This window comes from Stegodyphus dumicola, chromosome 3, assembly GCF_044657685.1.
Source record: "Stegodyphus dumicola isolate Sdum_Otavi_A_Nest chromosome 3, ASM4465768v1".
NCBI classification, from domain to species: Eukaryota; Metazoa; Arthropoda; class Arachnida; order Araneae; family Eresidae; genus Stegodyphus; species Stegodyphus dumicola.
Window position 1 is genome coordinate 201,562,113 of NC_140770.1, and position 20,301 is coordinate 201,582,413.

At 32.5% G+C, this 20,301-nt stretch overlaps 1 protein-coding gene across 1 annotated transcript; it reads left to right on the plus strand.

Annotated features, from left to right (window-relative positions):
* Positions 1-5,410: 5,410 nt before the first annotated feature.
* Positions 5,411-17,571, plus strand: LOC118191716 (uncharacterized). The gene is made up of 4 exons (XM_035362550.2): positions 5,411-5,789; positions 13,924-14,070; positions 14,787-15,087; positions 16,450-17,571. The coding sequence occupies exons 1-4, from the start codon at positions 5,775-5,777 to the stop codon at positions 16,668-16,670; spliced, it is 684 nt and encodes a 227-aa protein (XP_035218441.2). The 5' UTR covers positions 5,411-5,774; the 3' UTR covers positions 16,671-17,571.
* The last annotated feature ends 2,730 nt before the right edge of the window (positions 17,572-20,301 follow it).

Sequence of the window (20,301 nt, forward strand, 5' to 3'; positions counted from 1 at the left end):
GCAGCTGTTTCTACTAATTTCGTACCCCTGTAAAGCCTCAAACTACTTACAAATTTAATCATTTTGTCTTCATGCCATAATGTTCTACATACAATAAACATCTTTTTTTTTTTTTTTTTTTTTTTTTTTTTTTTTTTTTTTTAATTTGCTTTTCTTCATGGTGTTGCAATTTTAATGGCCAGCAGTGTAACTAATTTTGTCACAAAGCACGTATGGGAACAGCTAAACAGGATCGTGTGGTTGAGAAAATCTTATAATGGTCAGTGATTAGACAGAGTGACAGCTGTAAAAGTTATTACAGCTACTGACTGTTGCTATTGCTGTAAAAGTATTTATTCCAATATAAATATAAAAAAATACCTGACCTGAAATGGCATAATCATATACTGAGTTTAATACAGTTCATTTTAGAAAGTTTTATCTAATTCCTCATACGAAGCTTAGCTTAAGTTACAGAAGTACGGACAGCTTTTCTTGTTTTCTGATTAATAGGACTCGAACCCTGGACCTCTCGAATACGCGTCGAATTTGTTACCGCCTTTTGTCTACCATCTTTTTTAGTTCGGGATCCATTATAAAATCATAGATTTATTTTGCAGCAGCAGAGGTAAAAAATATGCAATTCCCTTGCAGGAATTCGAACCTAGAACTCTCGAATACGCGCCGAGTGTGCTACCGGTACACCAGAAGGCATGCTGGAACAAAGGAGAATATACCTTATAAGGTATTTCTCCCGCCTTCCTAGCGTGCCTTCGGGGTGTAGTGGTTCTGCACGCTGGGCTGGTATTCCAGAAGTCCGTGGTTCGATTCCTGGCGAAGGCGTTGCTAATTTTTTATCTTGCCTGCTTCTCAAAGAAATCCTAATGTCTCTACAGTGGCGCCCGAACTAAAAGGGTGTTGGATGAGGTTTTCTCCACACCCAGTATTTGGCGATTGGGTCCCCTAAAAACCCCAGTCGCCCTTTAAAGGGGGAGTATATAAGGTATTTCTCCAGCCTTCCTAGCGTGCCTACGTGGTGTAGTGGTTCTGCACGCTGGGCCGGTATTCCAGAGATCCGTGGTTCGATTCCCGGCGAAGGCGATTGTTAATTTTTCATTTCTCCGGCTTTCAAAAGTTATAATGTCTCTACAACCTTATGAGCTAAATTAGATGTTCTAGAGAAAAGCTGAGCATAATGTACAGAGGAAGGTATTTTTGAGAAGTCTTTGAGCAAATACTGTTTCATCTGTACATTACGTAGTAGAAAAGCGATATAAACATACGTATATTCAGCCAGACATTCTTCCTGAAATCTCCGCCCTTTGTGAATGTAAGGTTCATTAGTCTCATTTACTTGTTCATTAGTGAACATTACATAATACTGGACGTTAGAGAATTTCATGCCCTGCTATTTTTTAATTAAAACTTTTAGTCAATTAAAAATATTTTCTGCTACTTATATTTTCTACTAACTGCATAAGAATAACGAACAAATTAAATGATATACAAAACGCAAAGTAAAACTAGAATTTCTTGTAATTAATATGTACTGACTGCTGTAAATGAGAGACACTTTCCCTTAGAAAGTTCTCCGCGAAGATTTTCTGCATTTGGTTCAAATGATATATACTTAACTAGTAATATATGCTTTAGACTGTGCTAGCAAGTAAACTAAGTAATATAGCAAACTTCCAATTATTTAGATCATTATTTCTTTTCAGGTTAAGTGAAACTAAACTTGATTTTAATTCGTGTGTATGTTTCTATTTTGTCCTTGATTTAGGTACCATGAGAAAGAAATACAATTTACTACTCACTTTTTCATGTGTATGATAAAATAATTTAAATCATGTGGCTTATAGTTTCGCAAATAAGTGACATGTAAATGGCAACAGAAAAATAATTGTAGTTGTTATGTAAATTTATTGTTCTCTATCTATTTTCTTCATAAATAATTGATTAAATATAAGAAGTTTCTTTCAATCGTTGAAAGTAGACTAAATCTATTGAATGATGTAACAGCAGCTCCTTCTTAATGCAAGACTTGGAATGGATTTACATGATTACATCAAAGCTAATTAGCGTTATAATAGAATGCCTTCGTGAAGGACTTTCTATAGTAAATTTCCTGTTATGAATATTGCACATCAGGAAAACCTAAAAGTGGCCATGCAGACAAGGTGTCGAATTTGAGTCGAAGTAACGATATTCAGTACACTTATCTGTTCTGTCACTGATAGGCCTTTCTCCACATTTCTTGGTTTGGTTTATTAAATTACGGCAAAGCCTCGAAGGTTGTCTGCCCAGGGAAGAGACTCATTCGTGGAGAAATTTCAAAAGGAAACTAACTCGTATACAGGTTACACATAGAGAAGATCAAGAAAACGCATATGCAGCCATCCCGTTTGCAAGATTTGAACTTTGGATTGTACTACCAGTGTTCAGCGACTTTACCGCTCTACCGCGGCTGAGCCTTTCTCCACATAAGTTACTGTTTTATAATATGCATCGTCGCTGCAATTCCTTTTCTATATTAATGTAGTGAGAATCTGATCAATGGCGTGTTTTTTCTTACTCATCAGAATAAAGTAATGCAGTCTACAGGAAAAGGCAATTTAACTGCCCGGATTTTTCCCACCAACTGGCTGGGCTGTAATCCCACTTAATTCGAATAACTCTTGTTCAACTGTGCATAAATTTTCACAGTATTAATGCCCAAGAAAGTAATTAAAGGCATATTTAGAATATGGTGTATTGTGTATTGAGAATACGGCAAAGCACACTAGGGCTATCTGCCTAAGGAAAGGGATGCCTTTCGTGGAGGACTTTCTAAGGGAAACTGGCTCGTATACACATTACACATGGGGAAAACCACGAAAATGCCCATGCAGCCAGCCCGTTCGCGGGATTCGAACCTCGGACCGAACTACCAGTGTTCAGCGATTTTACCGCTCGGCCGCTGGTGGCCCTATTTAGAATATGTAAGATAAAAAGAGATATTGCGAGCTGCTCTCTCATAGTGAGAATATTGTGTTAAAGCATCTACACCAGAAGTTTCCAACTAGGGCCGATAGTAACCCTTGAATGTCAGGAAAATTTTAAAGGGAATCAATGAGGATCAAGAGGTCGAATGAAGGTCAATAGCCGAATATGTATCGGGAACTGACTGCCATATTCACAATTACTCTGATTAAAAAATTCTTATTAAATCTGATAATTAATTGGTCATTGATATAAATCTAATTCTATAAGCTCAGGTCATATTCAAAACACATGGGTACACTAAGTTTCGGGATTTAAAAGTCATCCGAGAAAAATAGTTCAAAATAAAAGTTGTTACCGAAACAAGATTATTAACTCTTCCCTTTTTGTTACCTAATGGAAGTAGGCTTCACTCAAATTAATAATTTACTACGAAGGCAAAAGAAGTAGGATGAATATTTTTGAACGAGCTGATTTAAGAAGTTAAATAAAGTGATGTTATACCAAATATTAAAAAATTACGTCAATACATAAAGCGTATCTATGATGTTCGTTATAATTAAACTTTTATGCAATATTCTGTGATTCTGTTTCTGAAATGTGTTTATATTTGTAAAATTAAAAAGATTAATAATACAAAAGAAAATAAAAGATAACTATAATGAACCATTTTTTAAATTTTGTTCAAATTCTTAATCTAATTGTTATCTTTCAGTTACGTGTAATTACGTGTCTTATGATTATGTTATAGGTTGAATACTATAGAGAAAAATGTTTTAAAATGGGTTGTGCAAGAAAAAAGGTTGAGAATCTCTGATTTGCATAAATAATAACTTTATGCCTAAAACTGAACTGAAGGTATTTCTAAACCTCTGGATACATTCAAGCACCATCTTTTTCTTAACCTAGAAGGAGAAATGTGTTCGCGTTCAGTGAGAATAAATATAATACAAATATGAATAACTGTCATTGGAGCATTCTAGTTTGACATTTTACTTGATGCATCTTACTCTTCATATAGCAAAGATGGCTGGAATGTAATCACATAGTTATGATTGAATTATTTTATGAATAGGTCTAGAGTCATTAGGTTTTTTTTATGCAGGAGACATGAAAAATGAGCAATGCCCTCGCCGGGACTCAAACCTGAGCCTCTCGAATACGCGCCGAGTGTGGTACCGTTACACCACGAAGGCATGCAGAAAGGAGGAAGAAAATGCCTTATATGCTCTCCCTTTTAAAGGGCGACTGGGGATTAGCGGACCCAATTGCCAAAGCCTTGTGGTTGAGAATCATCATCCATTAACTTTTAGTTCGGGCGCTACTATAGACACATTAGGTTATTTTGAAGCAGTAGACATGGAAAATTAGCAATGCGACTCGAACGTGAACCTCTCGAATACGCTCCAAGTATGTTACCGTTACACCACAAAAGCATGTTGGAACGAGGAAGAAAACACTTTATATATTTATTCAAACTCAAAATACATCTCGGAAAAAAATTAAAATATTGAAATATCCTAAATCTAATTCTAAATTTCTTTAAATTAATACTTAATAGATAAAATGTACGAAAGAATCTAAAATATTTAACTTTGCTTATTTTCGTTTTTAACAGAAGTCGTATGTTATACGGCGACTAAAAAAAAATTTATAAATTTTAGTTTTAAAAGAAGCTTAGAATTTTTAGTAAATGTAACCATTCCTAAATGCAAGGTGCTTTTTTGCCAAAACAAAGCCACACATCTACATAGTATTATTAATAACAGAGAGAAATGTTTAATATTAATATTGGACATAATAATCCAAAATTTTTCTCACAATGTTATGACTTAATTCAGATTTAACAAAATTTCTCAAATTTATTGTCATTTAGATTCATAAAAATATATGCATTCACATTTTAACAAATTTTTTCCAAATTATATTTGATCCTGTAAAACTGAAAACTGCGGGGGGGGGAAGCAAAATTATGAATTAAATGCTTTATTTTCAAAACTTAAGTTTCAATCTTAAAACCTGAAGTTTTAATAGATCCAGAAATAAAAGTTCGAAAACGTAACTGACTTTAACATATTTCGCAATTTATCATCAAAATTTGTTCGCATGGAGAAAGAAATGCGAATTTTATTTCCTTTCTTTTGGAAATTTAAAAATACCACTTTTATCGAAACACTTTTATCTTACATTACAGAAAACTTCTTGCCATGTTTATATTACGGATTCAATAGAATATTTAATATGGTATCCGTCTACAGGTTTGAATCAAAACTGAAATCCCATTCAATCTCATTTTTGAAGAATGCCGTTATTTGGTGTCACTGATAATTTCTCACGATAAGATTACGGAATCGTGTGATTCATTCCACTCATCTCATTCTTACAGTTTAGTAAAATAAATTGATTTTCTTGGGAACGCTTTCCTGCCGCTTGATTCGTCACCTCTTTCAAGGACTTCAAAGCGAAAACTATGATTAACTCCGATTTAAAAAGTTCACCTACTTTTAACCAGCGTAATTTTCCCCATTCCATTACTTTCTCCTTCAGTCATCCGGTGCCGCCAAATAAAAGACTAACGGAGCTAAAAAAGAACATAACAAAGATTTATTTGTGATTTTATGGTCGAAAATTAAAATTCTTTTTAAATGTTTATGAATAAAGGAAGTCACACCTTTTCCATGGCCTTCTGACATCATTGGATCCAAAGTATATATAGGGGGTACCAGTCTGTGATCAAAGCAGATCAATATTCTCCCAACGAAACGATCTCATCTTCAGGTGGAACGGAGTTCAATCTAAAATTCATCAGGATCATGAAATTCACTCAGGTAGTATGCTTTATCTTAAATATTAAATAACAACAATTTTCACTGAACTGAATTTTTAAAAAAGATTTAAACTGAACTTAAAAAGGATCCAAATATTCTAAGCAAAATCATTGTTCTTAAAAATGCACATTTGCACGTCTATTTCAAGCACTTAAATATCTAAGTATTTTATGTAGGGAATTTTGATTTATGAGTTTGAGATTAAGAGAAAATATGCGCTGTGAGAGATTTGAGCTGAAAATCTTTCATAGAAATGAGACGCCAATAGATTTCCTTTTTATAAGTCTTTTTTTAGTCCTCTTTACAAATTCGGGTATTAACAACCAAAGATTTATTATTAATATGCGTAGTTTTCGAAATCAAACGTTTGAAATTTTGAAAATGTTTAAAGACACGCTTGACAAATTTTTGTATTTAACTTAGATTTTGCCTATATCCTGAGATTCTAAAATTAGCAAGTATTTTAAATTATAAATGATTTTGAAAAGTTAATGTTATTTGAAGTCACTTTCTGAAAAATAAAAAATATAATGTCATAAGTCAATAGCATCTAATTATATTATATTCAGCTTGCTTACAGGCCAAAGTAATGTAGCCTCAAAACTGATAGAAAAATATATTTTTCGTATAGGTAAATTTATAGTTACGGTTTTGTCCTGTTCTTCAAATCGATTATAACATGTGGTTTATGTTTTTAAATCGATAGCTTAAATAAAATTACCTTATATATAATTATTTTGCTTTAATTTAAATATAATTATGCTAAAAGATAAATTATTTTTATTCTGGGTTTTAAAAATTTAGATAAATAATGTTAAGTATCTAAGATGAAGCCAGGTTCAACCCATTCATACTTCAGCTTCGCAGTCTTCTGAATCTTATAATTAAGTATCTTATAGCGCACGTTCTTTGAAACATATTGATACTTAGTGTTGGTATTTGTAAATCATTCTTTTCAGCTCTAATTACACCTACTGATGTCTGATTGAGAAAATTAAACACCAAATCCTCATCTTGGCCTCAATATTCGGTACGGGAAAGAGGTGATTTGATTTCAATTTCATGAATTTTTCCGATTTTAATGTGTTTAAGAATTTTCTTGATTATGGTAAAGCAAGTTCGAACTGTCTGCTCAAAGAAAGTGCTATCTTCATGGAGTACTTTATAAGGAAGACTGACCTGTATTTACGTTATACATGGGGAAAACCACGAAAACATCCATGCAGGGAACCCATTTGCTGGGATTGAAAACCGATTCGGTCGTCATCCACTCGGCTAATTGCAACTTGTATGACGTGCGCATAGATATATAAATAAATAAATGAAGAAACATCTTAAGCTTTCAGAATTTATAATTACGTCCAAAGGGGAGTTGTTTTAACGTTTTTTTTTTTTTTTTTTTTTTTTTTTTTTTTTGTGCTACCTTTATTTATTACGTATCATGTTCTTCGCACTTAAACCATAATATCCAATTCAACAGCAATATCACAAAATAAGTTAAAAAGAGCATATCTTTTGAATTTCCGATACACAATCTCACGCGCTGGAGATAAAAATGCTTTTAATGTTTTCTTCTCGTACATTGGTGCCATCACTCGCTTTAAAATCATTGAGTTTGTTAGTCAAAAATTCGTTAAAGGTTTACAAAATATAAAAAAGGTAATAAAACAAATTAAAACAAATTCCAAATTTTGGCTTCCAGATGTCCATATTCGAATGGAGGACTACCTTATTCAAAATTTGATGTCACTAGGTACAGTTTTCTTTTCATGCAGATTCTTCATTATTTAATTTCTTTAAATATAATGCAGGACTCAAATATTTGGTGGCTACAATTTGAAAAGTGAAACGCCGTTTATAGTGAACCAAAGCAAAATGCCAAAACGAAATTATTAGCCCTTCTGGGCAAACTGCCCCTTTGAGCTAAAAATTAATCTATTGGCGTAGACCAGGGCTTCTTAAACCTTTTTCAATCGCAACCCCTTTTTATCACTGAGATTTTTTTGCAAGCGCAGGACCCCATAATATTTACGAAAATTTTGTGGGACCCCTTAAGCATTGCGCAAATCCGACACACGCGTGATCATTTTTTTTCCCCTTGTATACTGTAATGTACTTGTATACTGTAATTAACTTTAATTTCTAACTTTAAGACATAGAATAATGTGAAAATTTTAAATAAGTAACAGACGAAGTGACAGCGTCACGTGCAAAGCAAGGAAAATGAACGGTTGTATTATAAAAACAATGCGTTGAAACATTTTTTTTTTTTTCCTTTATATTGTCTTATCTTTAACGATTTTCAGATACATTATGTAAAAGCATTTGGTAATTGTAAAATTATTATAATATGTTAAGGAATTATCAAAACTGCTAAAATTTTTGGCGACCCACAGTTTAAGAAACTGGCGTAGACAAAGGGAGTCAGTTATCAAAAAGGTCATAGCTTGCTTGGAATATAAAATAAATGTACACATTCATTTAAGAAAGGGGGAAAATTCAAGTATCAAAATTTTAGATGTATGTGATGAAGAAATACGTCACGTCCAAGTTTATTTTATTAAAATATAAACAAGAAAAAAAAATGTGCCTTATTACAGTAACCCCATATTGTTAGACATATGTTCATGGTGGCTACTGTCTTTGACATTAGAGAAGAGCAAAATCTTTTATCGCTTTTCAGTGTCTCTGTCCTTGAGTGGTTTACAAATCTTACACTCAAACTATCACATCGTTTTTATCATTTTTACACTGAACATGAACTTCTTTACATCCCTGCCTATAACGCAGTATTTCGCTCTGTACGAATTGTTTCGGAGGTAAAAATTTGCACTCTCTCTGCATTTTTTTTTTTATCAAAACGGCGTGAGTTTTTCTTTGAAGTGAGGTAGACTTTATATTTGCTAGATCAAAAGAATTGTCTGCTGATTTTGAATATAAACTGAAAAAGGATAAGAATATTATGGTGAAAAAAAGGCTACTGAATAAACTTTAAAACTCACTATGAAATTACTGCTGTAAAGGAAGTTTCTTTTACCAACGTTTTTCCTAAATGCGCGTCATATTTCGACATTATTTTACCTATTTTCATCAAATGTATTTAACGTTAAATATACTCAATTAGAGCACACTTAGGTTAAATAGACTTTCAGTTTTAAGAATTTGGGTTACAAATTTTTCGAATTGAAAAAATAAAGGTATATCCTAAAATTTTAATTTATAAACTCTTTTTTAATGTAGTAGTTGAAAAAATAATTCATAGAAATAAATCAAATTATAAAAATAACGAAAGATTTACGCTGTTATTTAAATTACTCTGCATTTACGCTTCATGTTATTTAGGCTTCTTTGCTAACGAATTTCTTTGTCAATATTGGAATTACATGATTTCTCTGTAGATGAACCCAGAGTTAAGGAGTGCAGATTTAATGATATTCTCGATCGAATGCTTGTTTTTATAAACAGTGTTCGAAATCTGCAGAGCTAGGCCACAGAGTATTATCCTTAATTTAGATCTCCTTGATTTTCTTTTTATAAGATAACATTTCATAAGGAATTCATAATTCATAAAGTCCTTAAATTATGATAAAATATGCACTATTTTTTCTTAGGACCCATCAGTGGCTGAGCGAATGAGATTGCTAACACTGGTCATGCATCCCGCGATCGAATTCCGACAATTAGGCTGAATGAATATGCGTTTTCTTGCTTTTCTCTATATTTAGCGGAAACATAAGCCTATTTCCGTCAGAAAGTCCTCCACGAAGGTATCTATCCCGTTAAGCGAATAATTTTCATATATTTTTGTCATAACAGATTAACTGGCCAACTATACTTTTTCTTCGGAAAAATTCCATTCTTTTTCTTCTAAAGTCAAAGAACAGAAAAAAAAGAAAATCATTCTTTTCCAATTACTGTCATAATTACTAATTGCAATACCAGTACACAAGTATACCGAATAGCGATATTTTTTGCTACTTTGAAATTTCGTGAAACTGATATTTGTTAATGTAAAATACTGGTGTTTTCGGTATTAGCTATTGTAAGGACTATGTTAATTTAACAGTTAAATCTTAACTATTAAATCAACTAATCTTCGGTATTAGCTATTGTAAGGATTATGTTAATTTAACAGTTAAATTTTGAGTTAAACTTCATTTCCCATCGCTTCTTAATTTCAACTTACAACTCCCGGCCAGAACGTAGTTTCAAAATCACGTTTGAATGCAAATTGAGGAAAAACGGTATTTAGCCGCGAAGTCCTACTGTCTTAGTCAGAAAGAACCAGAGATACTCGCTAGCACGCGCCCGCCTTTTTAGGTTACTCCCTCTTAATCTATTATTACTCTCGGCCGTACTTTAGGCCCTTAATGGCTTCGCAGTCAATTAAAGTTAAGGGGCAAACTCCGTTAGAATCTTGATAGCTTCGGCTATATCTTTTTAGTTAAGATTATTTAAGTTTTATTTCTTAGTTTCCTAAGTTCAAGTCCGAGTGTCGACTTTATTGTAAAACTCCAAGACGGAATTCTGTTAAGGCTTATTTGAATAATAAAGGATCTTTTAACCCTTTCCAAGTTTTAATTACTGTCTCACGAACTCAAGCGATTTTTAGCTTACTAGTTCTTAAGATTCTTCACATTCAGCTGTAACTTAAATAACTAGTGAACACAGTAGAGAATCTTACACTATAAATAATAAATATTTTTTATTAAAGGGTTTAATTTAGCTTAGTGAGCATCTACTGTTATTAGAAATATTTTTCTTGATGTGGCAGTACCAACATCAATCATTCGCCCTCTCATTTCCGTTCCAATCTCCACAGAAATATTTGATTCTGATTTGGAAGAAAGCGACAATGAAGAAACTAATAATACAGTTGTTCAAAGTACCTTACTTGGATATGAAGAAGATAATAGTAAAGAACACTATTATTAGTATTAACTTACTAAATATTGGTTTCTAAAATTTAGAAAATTCTAAAAGTTGTTAAGATATTTAAACGTTCCTCTATTAAAATTGCCGTTTTGCAGAAATATATGCTTACTAAAATGGAAAAAGAACTTATGCTAGATTCTAATACATTCTGGAACAGCTGTAGAGTCGTTAGGATTTTTGGAAGCATTAGTACATGAAAAAATTAGCCGTGACTTTGCCGGGACTCGAACCTGGACCTCTCGAAAGTGTGCTGCAGTTACACCACGAAAGCATGTTGGCAAGAGGGGAATATACCTTATATACTAACCCTTATGAAAGATAAATAGGGAGTATAGCCAATCGCTAAATCCTGGTAGTGAAGAATCGTCATCCATTATCTTTTAGTTCGGGAGCCACTGTAGAGTCATTAGGATTTTTGAAGTAGGAGGTGTAGAAAATGGGCAATCCTCGCTCAAACCTGGACCTCTCGAAGTGTGCGATCGTTAAACCACGAAGGCCTGCTGGAAATTATAGTAATGGGTTATGTTTTTGTTTCTAATTTATCAATAATTATTTTATTTCTCTTGTTAATAATAGTTAACAATAACAATTCCCTTTCATTTTATATTTGTATATAACAAACTTCTTTATATTTTAAAAGTTTATGTAATTTTTGCATTACACAAATAAACATGGTAAAGAAACAACTATGCGTTTGCACCTTTTTTAAAAAATTCCTTATACCGGTATTGAGGTACAACGTTTAAAAAAATACAGAATATCGGTAATGTATTTTTGGTCCGTTGATCACTATTTACAATACTTATTAAGATTGCTACCTTTAAAACGAAAAAATGTTATCCTTACGATAACATTATATTAGTCTTATATCTAACAACTAAGTATGGAGGAACTTTGTGAACAGCTAAGTGTATAATCGCTTAAGTTCAGTAACAGAAACGTAAAACTTACGAAGGGTTAATTACCCTTTATTCTCGAGATAAGAATGAACTGTTGGCCGCTTTCTCAGGGCGTACAGCAAAGTCTTCACTTGATTTTAAAAGTGTAAAAATAAGAACTAAACTAATGCTTAACTAAAGAGATGTAGCCGAAGCTACCACAAATCTAACTAGTTGGTCCCTAGTATCGAAGTAGTTGGCGAAGCTATCAAGAGTCTGTAATAGGGCCGAACGTAGTAACAGCTTAGATAGACGTGGCCAAAAGGCAAACGTGAGCTAGTCAGAACCTCTGACGCTCTCTCTCGAAGTCAATGGAACTTCGACTTTAATACTACTTTCACTCATTCGCATCAAACGCGATTCTAAAACCTCATTCTGGTAGGAAAATGCAAGCTGAAATTAATATAGATAGGAAAGGAGGTTAAAAATAACTGTTAAAAACTTAGGATAATCCTTTCAAGCCATTTGCAGCCGCTAGATCTCACTATAATTAGATCTTAAACAAACCACTTTTTAATTGCAACACGTTACATTAACAGTCTAATCGTCTATGAATGGTGCAAGCAAATTAAAATAAATGTTCTAGAAGCTATGAATCTTGTTCCCAAAACCTCGGAATCTGTTAACTGATCGAAAGCAATATTTTCCCAAAAGCGGTTCTTTGCTTCAAGACCACGAACGAGAAAATAAAGGACGAACTGGCTGCTGCCGTGTTATCTAATTGGTAGGATGTTGCTCAAAACCTCGAAATTTAAAAATTTATTAAATGCCATTTAGAATTTGAAGCTAGCTTTATATTTGAATCTCCTTGCAAATGTTACGTCCAACAACTGTACGAAAATACCCCTGTATTATTAAGACACTTACAGGAGAAGAGCTATCCACAAGCAGAAAACAGATTATCTTCCACCGAGTTGGCAATAAGTAGTGCAACCATAACTTCTCCGAAGGGCCAAAAAATTAATCGAATTGGAAAGTGGAATTTAACAAATATTTTCTGCTTAAACTAAGTCACTTCTATAGCGATTCTACGTTTCTACAGCAAGTCAAATGATTCCAAAAATAGTAAACATTCTTAGTAACCATCAAATGGCTCAGCAATGTGTAAAAAAAAAGGAAAAGTTGTTGAAGCTCTTTGGAGTGGGCAAGACTGCTATTGACGCATTTACCATAGTTGGCACTGCTTTAAAATAGGAAAAGAAGCACAAAAATATTATAAAAATATATTACAGACTCTCTATGTAATATTTTATCGTGTGTGAGGTTATAATGCCAACATCTAGATAAGGTAAGTATAAATAAATTAATTTCAGATGTTTGAGACGGTTATTATGTTTCGAATTGAATTAAGACCGAAATTAGTTTAATGATAAAGCCCTGATTTAAAGACAATTTTGCTAATCCCTCGATAACCGTTAAATTGAGGTTTTGCTGTAATTTAGGCTTATTTTGAATATTAATCATGCAGAAACACTGTTTCAAATAACACCATGGCTCTGTATGTTACAATATCATTATCATCTAAAATACATACACACACATATTATTCTGTACATTTGCCTAACCAGGCTAGTCTGTATAGTTTTTTCTTACACCATTAATGTGTTTCTCATTTACTTTTAACCTGCGGACGCGTCGGGAAATGAAGCAGAGAAATTGAAACCTAAGTTTTAATGGGTTATTTTGTCTGTTTAATAGTCAAAAAGTTATTTCGTGTTCAGTTTCAATTCTTCTGTTTTGACGAAACGCGATACGGAATTAGCTGGATTCGAAGCTCATTGTGCATTTCTCCTGAAGAGTCCATAATGAGATTCGAATTAGGCTAATTTACCATTTACCGCTTCTTTGCAATTTTGCTTTTGTCTTAAATAACTTTTGTATTTATGTTAAAATGTTTTAGGATTGTTTAAACTTTAATCAACATTTTTTAACATTCAAATTTGATTTGAGTTTTACATTCACTTTTTATTTGTCAGTTTTCTTGTTATAATTTCATTTTTCTTGTATTTAAACTTTTAGTAATTGCAATTTATTTTAACTTAGTGTTAAAAATTATTCACGGGAACTGCAGTTTCACTTTTGCTTTAAAGCAATAGCATGAAGAATTCCCTTGTTACCTTATATGTATATATATATGTATATATATATATAGAGAGAGAGAGAGAGGAGAGAGAAATATAGATAGATAGATAGATATAGATATAGATAGATAGATATAGATATAGATATTTCCTACCATTTAAACTATTCTTACTTTTCAGTTCGCAGTTGCAATCATCACATTGCTCGGATATGTTAGGGCATCTGGATATGGTATAGGAGGAGGATTCGGCGGAGGAATGGGAGGAGGATATGGCGGAGCAATGGGAGGTGGATATGGAGGTGGAGCGGGAGGAAATGGTGGAATGGTGAGTATCTTAGTTTTAACGAGTAACTGAAAAACAATTTATTAAAAGCCCATGAGGAGAATATAGTTGTTAGGCAGAATGACAAAATTCAGTATAATGTATTTTAAATCTGAATGTTTATTAAACTTAAAATTATCTATATAAATTAACTAAAAAGTTAGATAAATAAAATGTATCGATATTAATTTACATTAATTTAAGATTGTAATTCAGGATATATATTTAAAATCTGTTGTTTAGAAATTCCGCAAAGAGCAAAATCTGAATCAGAGTAAAGCTGAAGAAGCATAATTAAGCAAATCACTTCAAATGTTTCAAGAGCATTTATTTAGATTTGAGACGGACAGAAGCTCAAGCAAGTGCAAAAAATAAATGACAGAAAAGTATTTTATTCTTCGAACATAAGTTCAATTCTTAATTGAATTATTCTAGTTTCGGTAAGTGGCTTATCAGTATAAAAAAGGGCTTTGCATTTATTGGTTGATTTGAATCCAGGCAGAACATGTAGAAGCTTTATACCAACTTTGCAGAAATATATTAGTGTATCAATTCCATAAAAATAGGAAAAAATATCAATTTGTTTATTAAACTAATATTTACTTTACTAATCATTGCAATGTGTTAAAAACTTTAATACATTACAACTTTAGGAAAATTTCTTAAAGATCTCTGAAAACAATTTTTTAATGATAAATTTTCTTATTTTTGTCTTTCAGTTTGCGCCTAAACCTTTTAACTTTGGCTACAATGCTAGAGATGAACAAGGTAATAACCATTACAGAAGCGAGAAAGGTGATTCCAGTGGGAACGTACGTGGTTCATATGGGTACACCGATCAGCAGGGATTATACCGTGTTGTTGAATATGTAGCCGGTCCACAAGGATTTCAAGCTGATGTCAAAACCAATGAACCAGGAACAGACAATAAAAGCCCAGCAGATGTTAATATGTCTGCTCAACAACCACCAGCTGGTGTTCAAGAAAAATACACACGTAGAGGAGGATCTGGAGGTTTTGGTGAGTACATTTAAGAGAATGTGATATTTACTGAAGACCAAAACTTAGGGTTTCTAAAGTGCATGTCTTTTAGCTTTGAACCCTCTGTTTATTACTTACAAAGATGTAGCATTTTTACGAAACAAAAATATCGAATATTTGATAAAAAGTCAATTTCTTGAATGAAGATTATTAATAAATATAGCTCTCTGCATAAAAGTAAAAGTCATTCGATAATGTTAACAATTTCAAAAATACAGTTCAGTTTTCTAATTCATCGTTCCCAAATTTTTTTCAGGCAAGGACTACTTACATAAATTAGAATGCTTCTGCGGACCACCTTGCTTCCTTTGAAAGCAGTTTTTTAGCATATTTTGCTACCAGTGTACTTTGTTTGAAAACAGAATTAATTAAAATTCCTTTACTTAATTTTATACTGGTATTAAGTTAATCGAAGAACATTTATATTTGCTTTCAATAATTCAAAGCTATTAGAGTTTATATAATGTTTATCTTACTAATTAAAAATTAAATAAATGTTGACGGTTGCATTTATGAGATAGAGCAGCCAGCTGCTCTATGTTTTAATACATGCTGGTGAGAAACAGCATAGTCATAAAGCTTCAAATCCTTCCTTTTGCTGCTAAGCCTAGAGTGGGAAGTTCGTAGATAGGATAATTGATAGTAAATTTCATATAATGTTAGTCTTGGGGAAAAACGCTGTTTACATGAGTAGTTTCTAAACATTCAGATTTTCAGCTACAGTGTAGTACATACACTTGATCTGAATTTTATTTTTTATCTTTTATGGAAGTCTAGAAGGGGCGGAAGGACTGGCTTCGAGAAATACTTCGAATAACAGTTAGAACACCACTGCTTTAACCAAACTACTTTAATTGAATTAATAGCAAACTGGAACTGAAAGAAATTTTCTTCATAGGCAATTCCCTCAAAGTAAATGAATTGAAACTGAATCCACAAAATGAATTCTAGGAATGAACAACTTTTCCTGTAAGTAGTGCGCGCATATTTGAGTTTAAGGGTACTTAAATTTTCAGTATACTAAGAAAACTGCAAGACGTCAACATGCAAAGCATTCATTGTTTACTAAATAATATGCCTCGACGAAATTCATTGGGGCAAGGAGTGCAAAACTGCGCCAGCCTTGAGCACCATACTGGTGACCGGACGACTTTTCTCAGTTCCACCCCCAATATTACTGGAAAGCACCCCGGGGGTATAGATCCAACAACAATATATAACCTCTGTCCTAAAAGTTATAAAAAATCTACTGTGAATGCGATTTTAAAGAAATTAATTTTGTGATTAAATGTACCGTTATTGAAAAATATATATGAATGACGTGCATTTCTTTCTTTACAGGTGGTTATGGCGGCGGATATGGTGGAATGGGAGGTGGATATGGCGGATCTGGAGGAATGGGAGGTGGATATGGCGGATACGGCGGAGGAATGATGGGAAAAAGCCTCGGAGGCGGAATGGGCGGTGGATATGGAGGCTCATTTAGTGGTGGAGCTGGAGGCATAGGAGGCGGAGGCTTATTTGTTGGAATCGGGATGGGTGGCAAGAAAAGCGGTTATTAGAAGCCTAAAACGAATCTATTCTTTTTGAATTCTCAACCTACCGAAAATAATGTATTCCATTTGCTTAAGGTTTCTTGTCCAAAATTTAGTGTATGCGCGAATATTTTTTCCCTCTGAATTTAAAGCTCTATAAAAAGAAGCCTTCCTAAGGGCAAAAAATTAGGCAACTCTCAAACGCAAATTTGTACAAAAATGAAGCAATTGGGAAGTATTTTAGTTATACAGCATACTAAAACTCATTCATTCAGCTTAATAAAATGCTTGCAAAAGTGCAGTCTTTTATATAAAAATTAAAACTTCGGACTGGAATGTTTAAAGCTATAAATACTCGTAAATAAGAAAGGGTAATTGCGGATGCTAAAAATAAATTGTTAATTACCTACAAAAGTATAAAATTTTGAATGTGAAGGCTAATTCAGATTCCTACCTTTAAAAAGTATCTAAAGCGAAATTCAAAGTACTTAATTTTCTTCCCATGAAATATATCAGGCTACTCTTGCTTCTATTATTCTTCCTTTGCTGTACCTATAATTGCTTTTCACTATAAATGCAGTAGCTTGCTGGTTTATTTTTGTGCCAAAAAAAAAAAATAAATAAATAAATAAAAAGGTGACTCATTAGTTGTTATTTGCTTAAAAATTTATTACAACATTGCTACGCTAGATGGCGCCACGTCCAAGCGCATTAGTTATTCACTTTGCCACACTAAATGTGATATTTAAGCAATTATTTATTAGAATTGCCAATTCTTTTGTTGGAAGTCTTATGTTTTGAGGTTCATATATATACATGGGTTAGTGCAATTTCATGTGTTTCCTTTCAGGGTATCATTGTTTTATATACTTCATCTTCTGTAGTAGTGCTTGAAATATGTGATCAATAAATTGATTAAAAAACTTAATTGATCTCATCCTTTTTAATTAAAGCGTTGAAGTATTTTCGGCTAAAATATTATTCATGTGTGCAAAAAATGCAACACGAAATTTCACTTAATACTAATTAATAAGTAAGCAATTTGATAATACTATGCATTAAAGATTCTTAATTTCACGTTACATTTAATAAATCATCCAGAAAATCTTAAATTTGATTCTGCTTATTGATTTTGAAAGCTAATAATATCAAAACTCATTATTTTTGCAAGATTACTATCAAGCTAACACAAAATTTTAAAAAAATGCAAAACTCAAAATTTGGAATTACTTAACATCATACTATCCTTAGCATTAACAGCGCACAATACGCAAACATTAATGTTGATAAAACTCGCGAATCATTCTTTATGGTTGGAAAAAAATAGACACCGCCATTAATAAAACACGTTAGGTAATGTTCCATGGATTTATTTATTAAATGCTATTATTATCAATATCATTTGCATTAAATTTCTTGTCATGAACTTGAGTCATTGTTAAAATATGAGTTCGGAAATATTAGGTAGTCAATATGCTATGAAAAATTCTACATACTGGAAGTTTTTATGAAGGAAGATTAATCACATGCACTCACAAACTGCCAAATAAGTACCGCGACAAACTTCAGCTTAGACACACTTTTTATTTTTAAAGTATAAACCTTTACAAAAACGTTTTATAGAATTCTGCAAAAAAAATCGAATATTAAACTTTAGAGTCCTTTAAAATTATGGTCCAATTTTACATAAACTATCTCAGAGACATTCTAAAGAATTCTATAATTTTTTTAATTTAACTTTTATTGAATAGTGTAGATTTTGCGGAGATTTGTTTAAATTCTATAGCGATTCTATAGAAATTCTACAGTTTCGCAAGATCTGACGTACTCATGCAATGCGTACAAAATTAATTAAAAAATGAATTATGCTAAAAATATGACATTCACTTTCTATGAAGTTGTGTCATAATTTTAAGGAATTCTAAACAAGTTTCCTTGCTTTATTTTTTATAAAAATTTCTATAAAAGTTTTTAAGTAGTTGAAAGCATTCTAAAATTAATTTTCTTTTGGGATTAAAAAGAATGATTTAAATTATCTTTTTAGAGCAGAATTTTTCAAATGATCTATGACATGCAGTATAGGGGATAAAAACTTTCGGAAAAGATGATTAATTTTATTATAAAAAAATTAATACCCTTTTGATTTAAAGAAATAGTGAAATAAAAATAAAAACTTTTTAAATAATAGTCAAGTTTGATTAAAATTAAGAAACCATTTCTCTTACCAAAAGTATAAATGTAATAAATAAAATCATTAATTTGAATAACTAAAATTTTATAATTATAAGCATAAATTTAATTCTTTAATTAATTTTATGGTTAAAATTGTTTTTACGTTTCTTAAAGATCTAATTGTACTGCAAAATTTGTCTTATTTCAGTAGTACGATACAAAACATTGCACAAAATGTTACATAAATTCAAAAGCTAAAAAAAATTTTAATTAGATGGAAAAGGCAAAAAGTTTCGTTTAGAAATGATTCAGTCATTATGAATATACTTTATTTATTTTTTGCTCTTCGATATTTCATATACCGTATATCTTCGCGTAATTTTTTCTGTTAGAGTTTTAGCTGCCGGTTGTAAAAGTTTAAAAATATTCGCATAATCTCTCTCTTCATTTCGCGGAATTTCCCGTAATGCGTTCAGAGATTGAGTTCCCCTAAATTTTAAAAGAAATGCACTAATATAAGGATTGTTTTCGTCTTAGGCCCACCAGCGGCCGAGCGGTAAAGTCGCTGAACACTGGTAGTTCGGTCCGAGGTTCGAATCCCGCAAACGGGCTGGCTGCATGGGCGTTTTCGTGGTTTTCCCCATGTGTAACGTGTATACGAGCCAGTTTCCCTTAGAAAGGCCTCCACGAAGGCATCCCTCCCCTTAGGCAGATAGCGCTTGAGGCTTTGCCGTAATTAAATAACTAACCTAACCTAACCTGCTTTCGTCTTACTAGACAAATCCTCGCAAAATACCTGCTCAGATCACGCCCAGCCTTTTCCTTGTAAATGTTGAACTTTATGTTAGCCTAATACAAGAACTGATCGATCACATACACTGAAATTCAGTTTTATGATTTCGCTGAATCATCTCCATCTTTAATAATTTACGAATGACACCACCTAAGGATTAGCAGAGAGAACAATAAAAAAAAAGACGAGATTGCAGTTAACGGGAAGTAGAAATGAAGACATCTTATTAGTTAATGAAATGTTAATATTACTATGTATTCTTATTAGAACGCAGGCTTCTTTTAAAGAAATAATATTTTGATAGTTACGTTTAATTTATACGTAGCTACTTTTCATTTGCTATGGTCTTATTGTAACCACGTCCTTCGGAAATTAACCTACTCGTATAATTTTCCCCTGTCAATCTCACAAGAAATTGATTGGTGAATCACAAAACGAAGAACAAGAACAAAAAATTGAGAAACATTGCCACATTTGTCGAAAGAAATGCGGCTTTCTATCTATCTTTTGAACTCTGAGGGGAGACAATTTGGAATCCTGTGCCAAAATTGCTGATCCTATCGAACAGCCAACTGCTCAAAATATATGCGATATAAGGCTGAGAGCATGAACATTGATTAACCGAGCTCCACTGTAAATTTGGTTAGCCTCGTCAATGGGACCCACTGGTTAACCATTAGTCCACAACGGGAC

Coding starts and splice junctions, on each gene's coding strand:
- LOC118191716 (XM_035362550.2), top strand. Junction 14,071..14,786: donor CGGGAGGAAATGGTGGAATG/GTGAGTATCTTA, acceptor TTTGTCTTTCAG/TTTGCGCCTAAACCTTTTAA. Junction 15,088..16,449: donor AGGAGGATCTGGAGGTTTTG/GTGAGTACATTT, acceptor CTTTCTTTACAG/GTGGTTATGGCGGCGGATAT.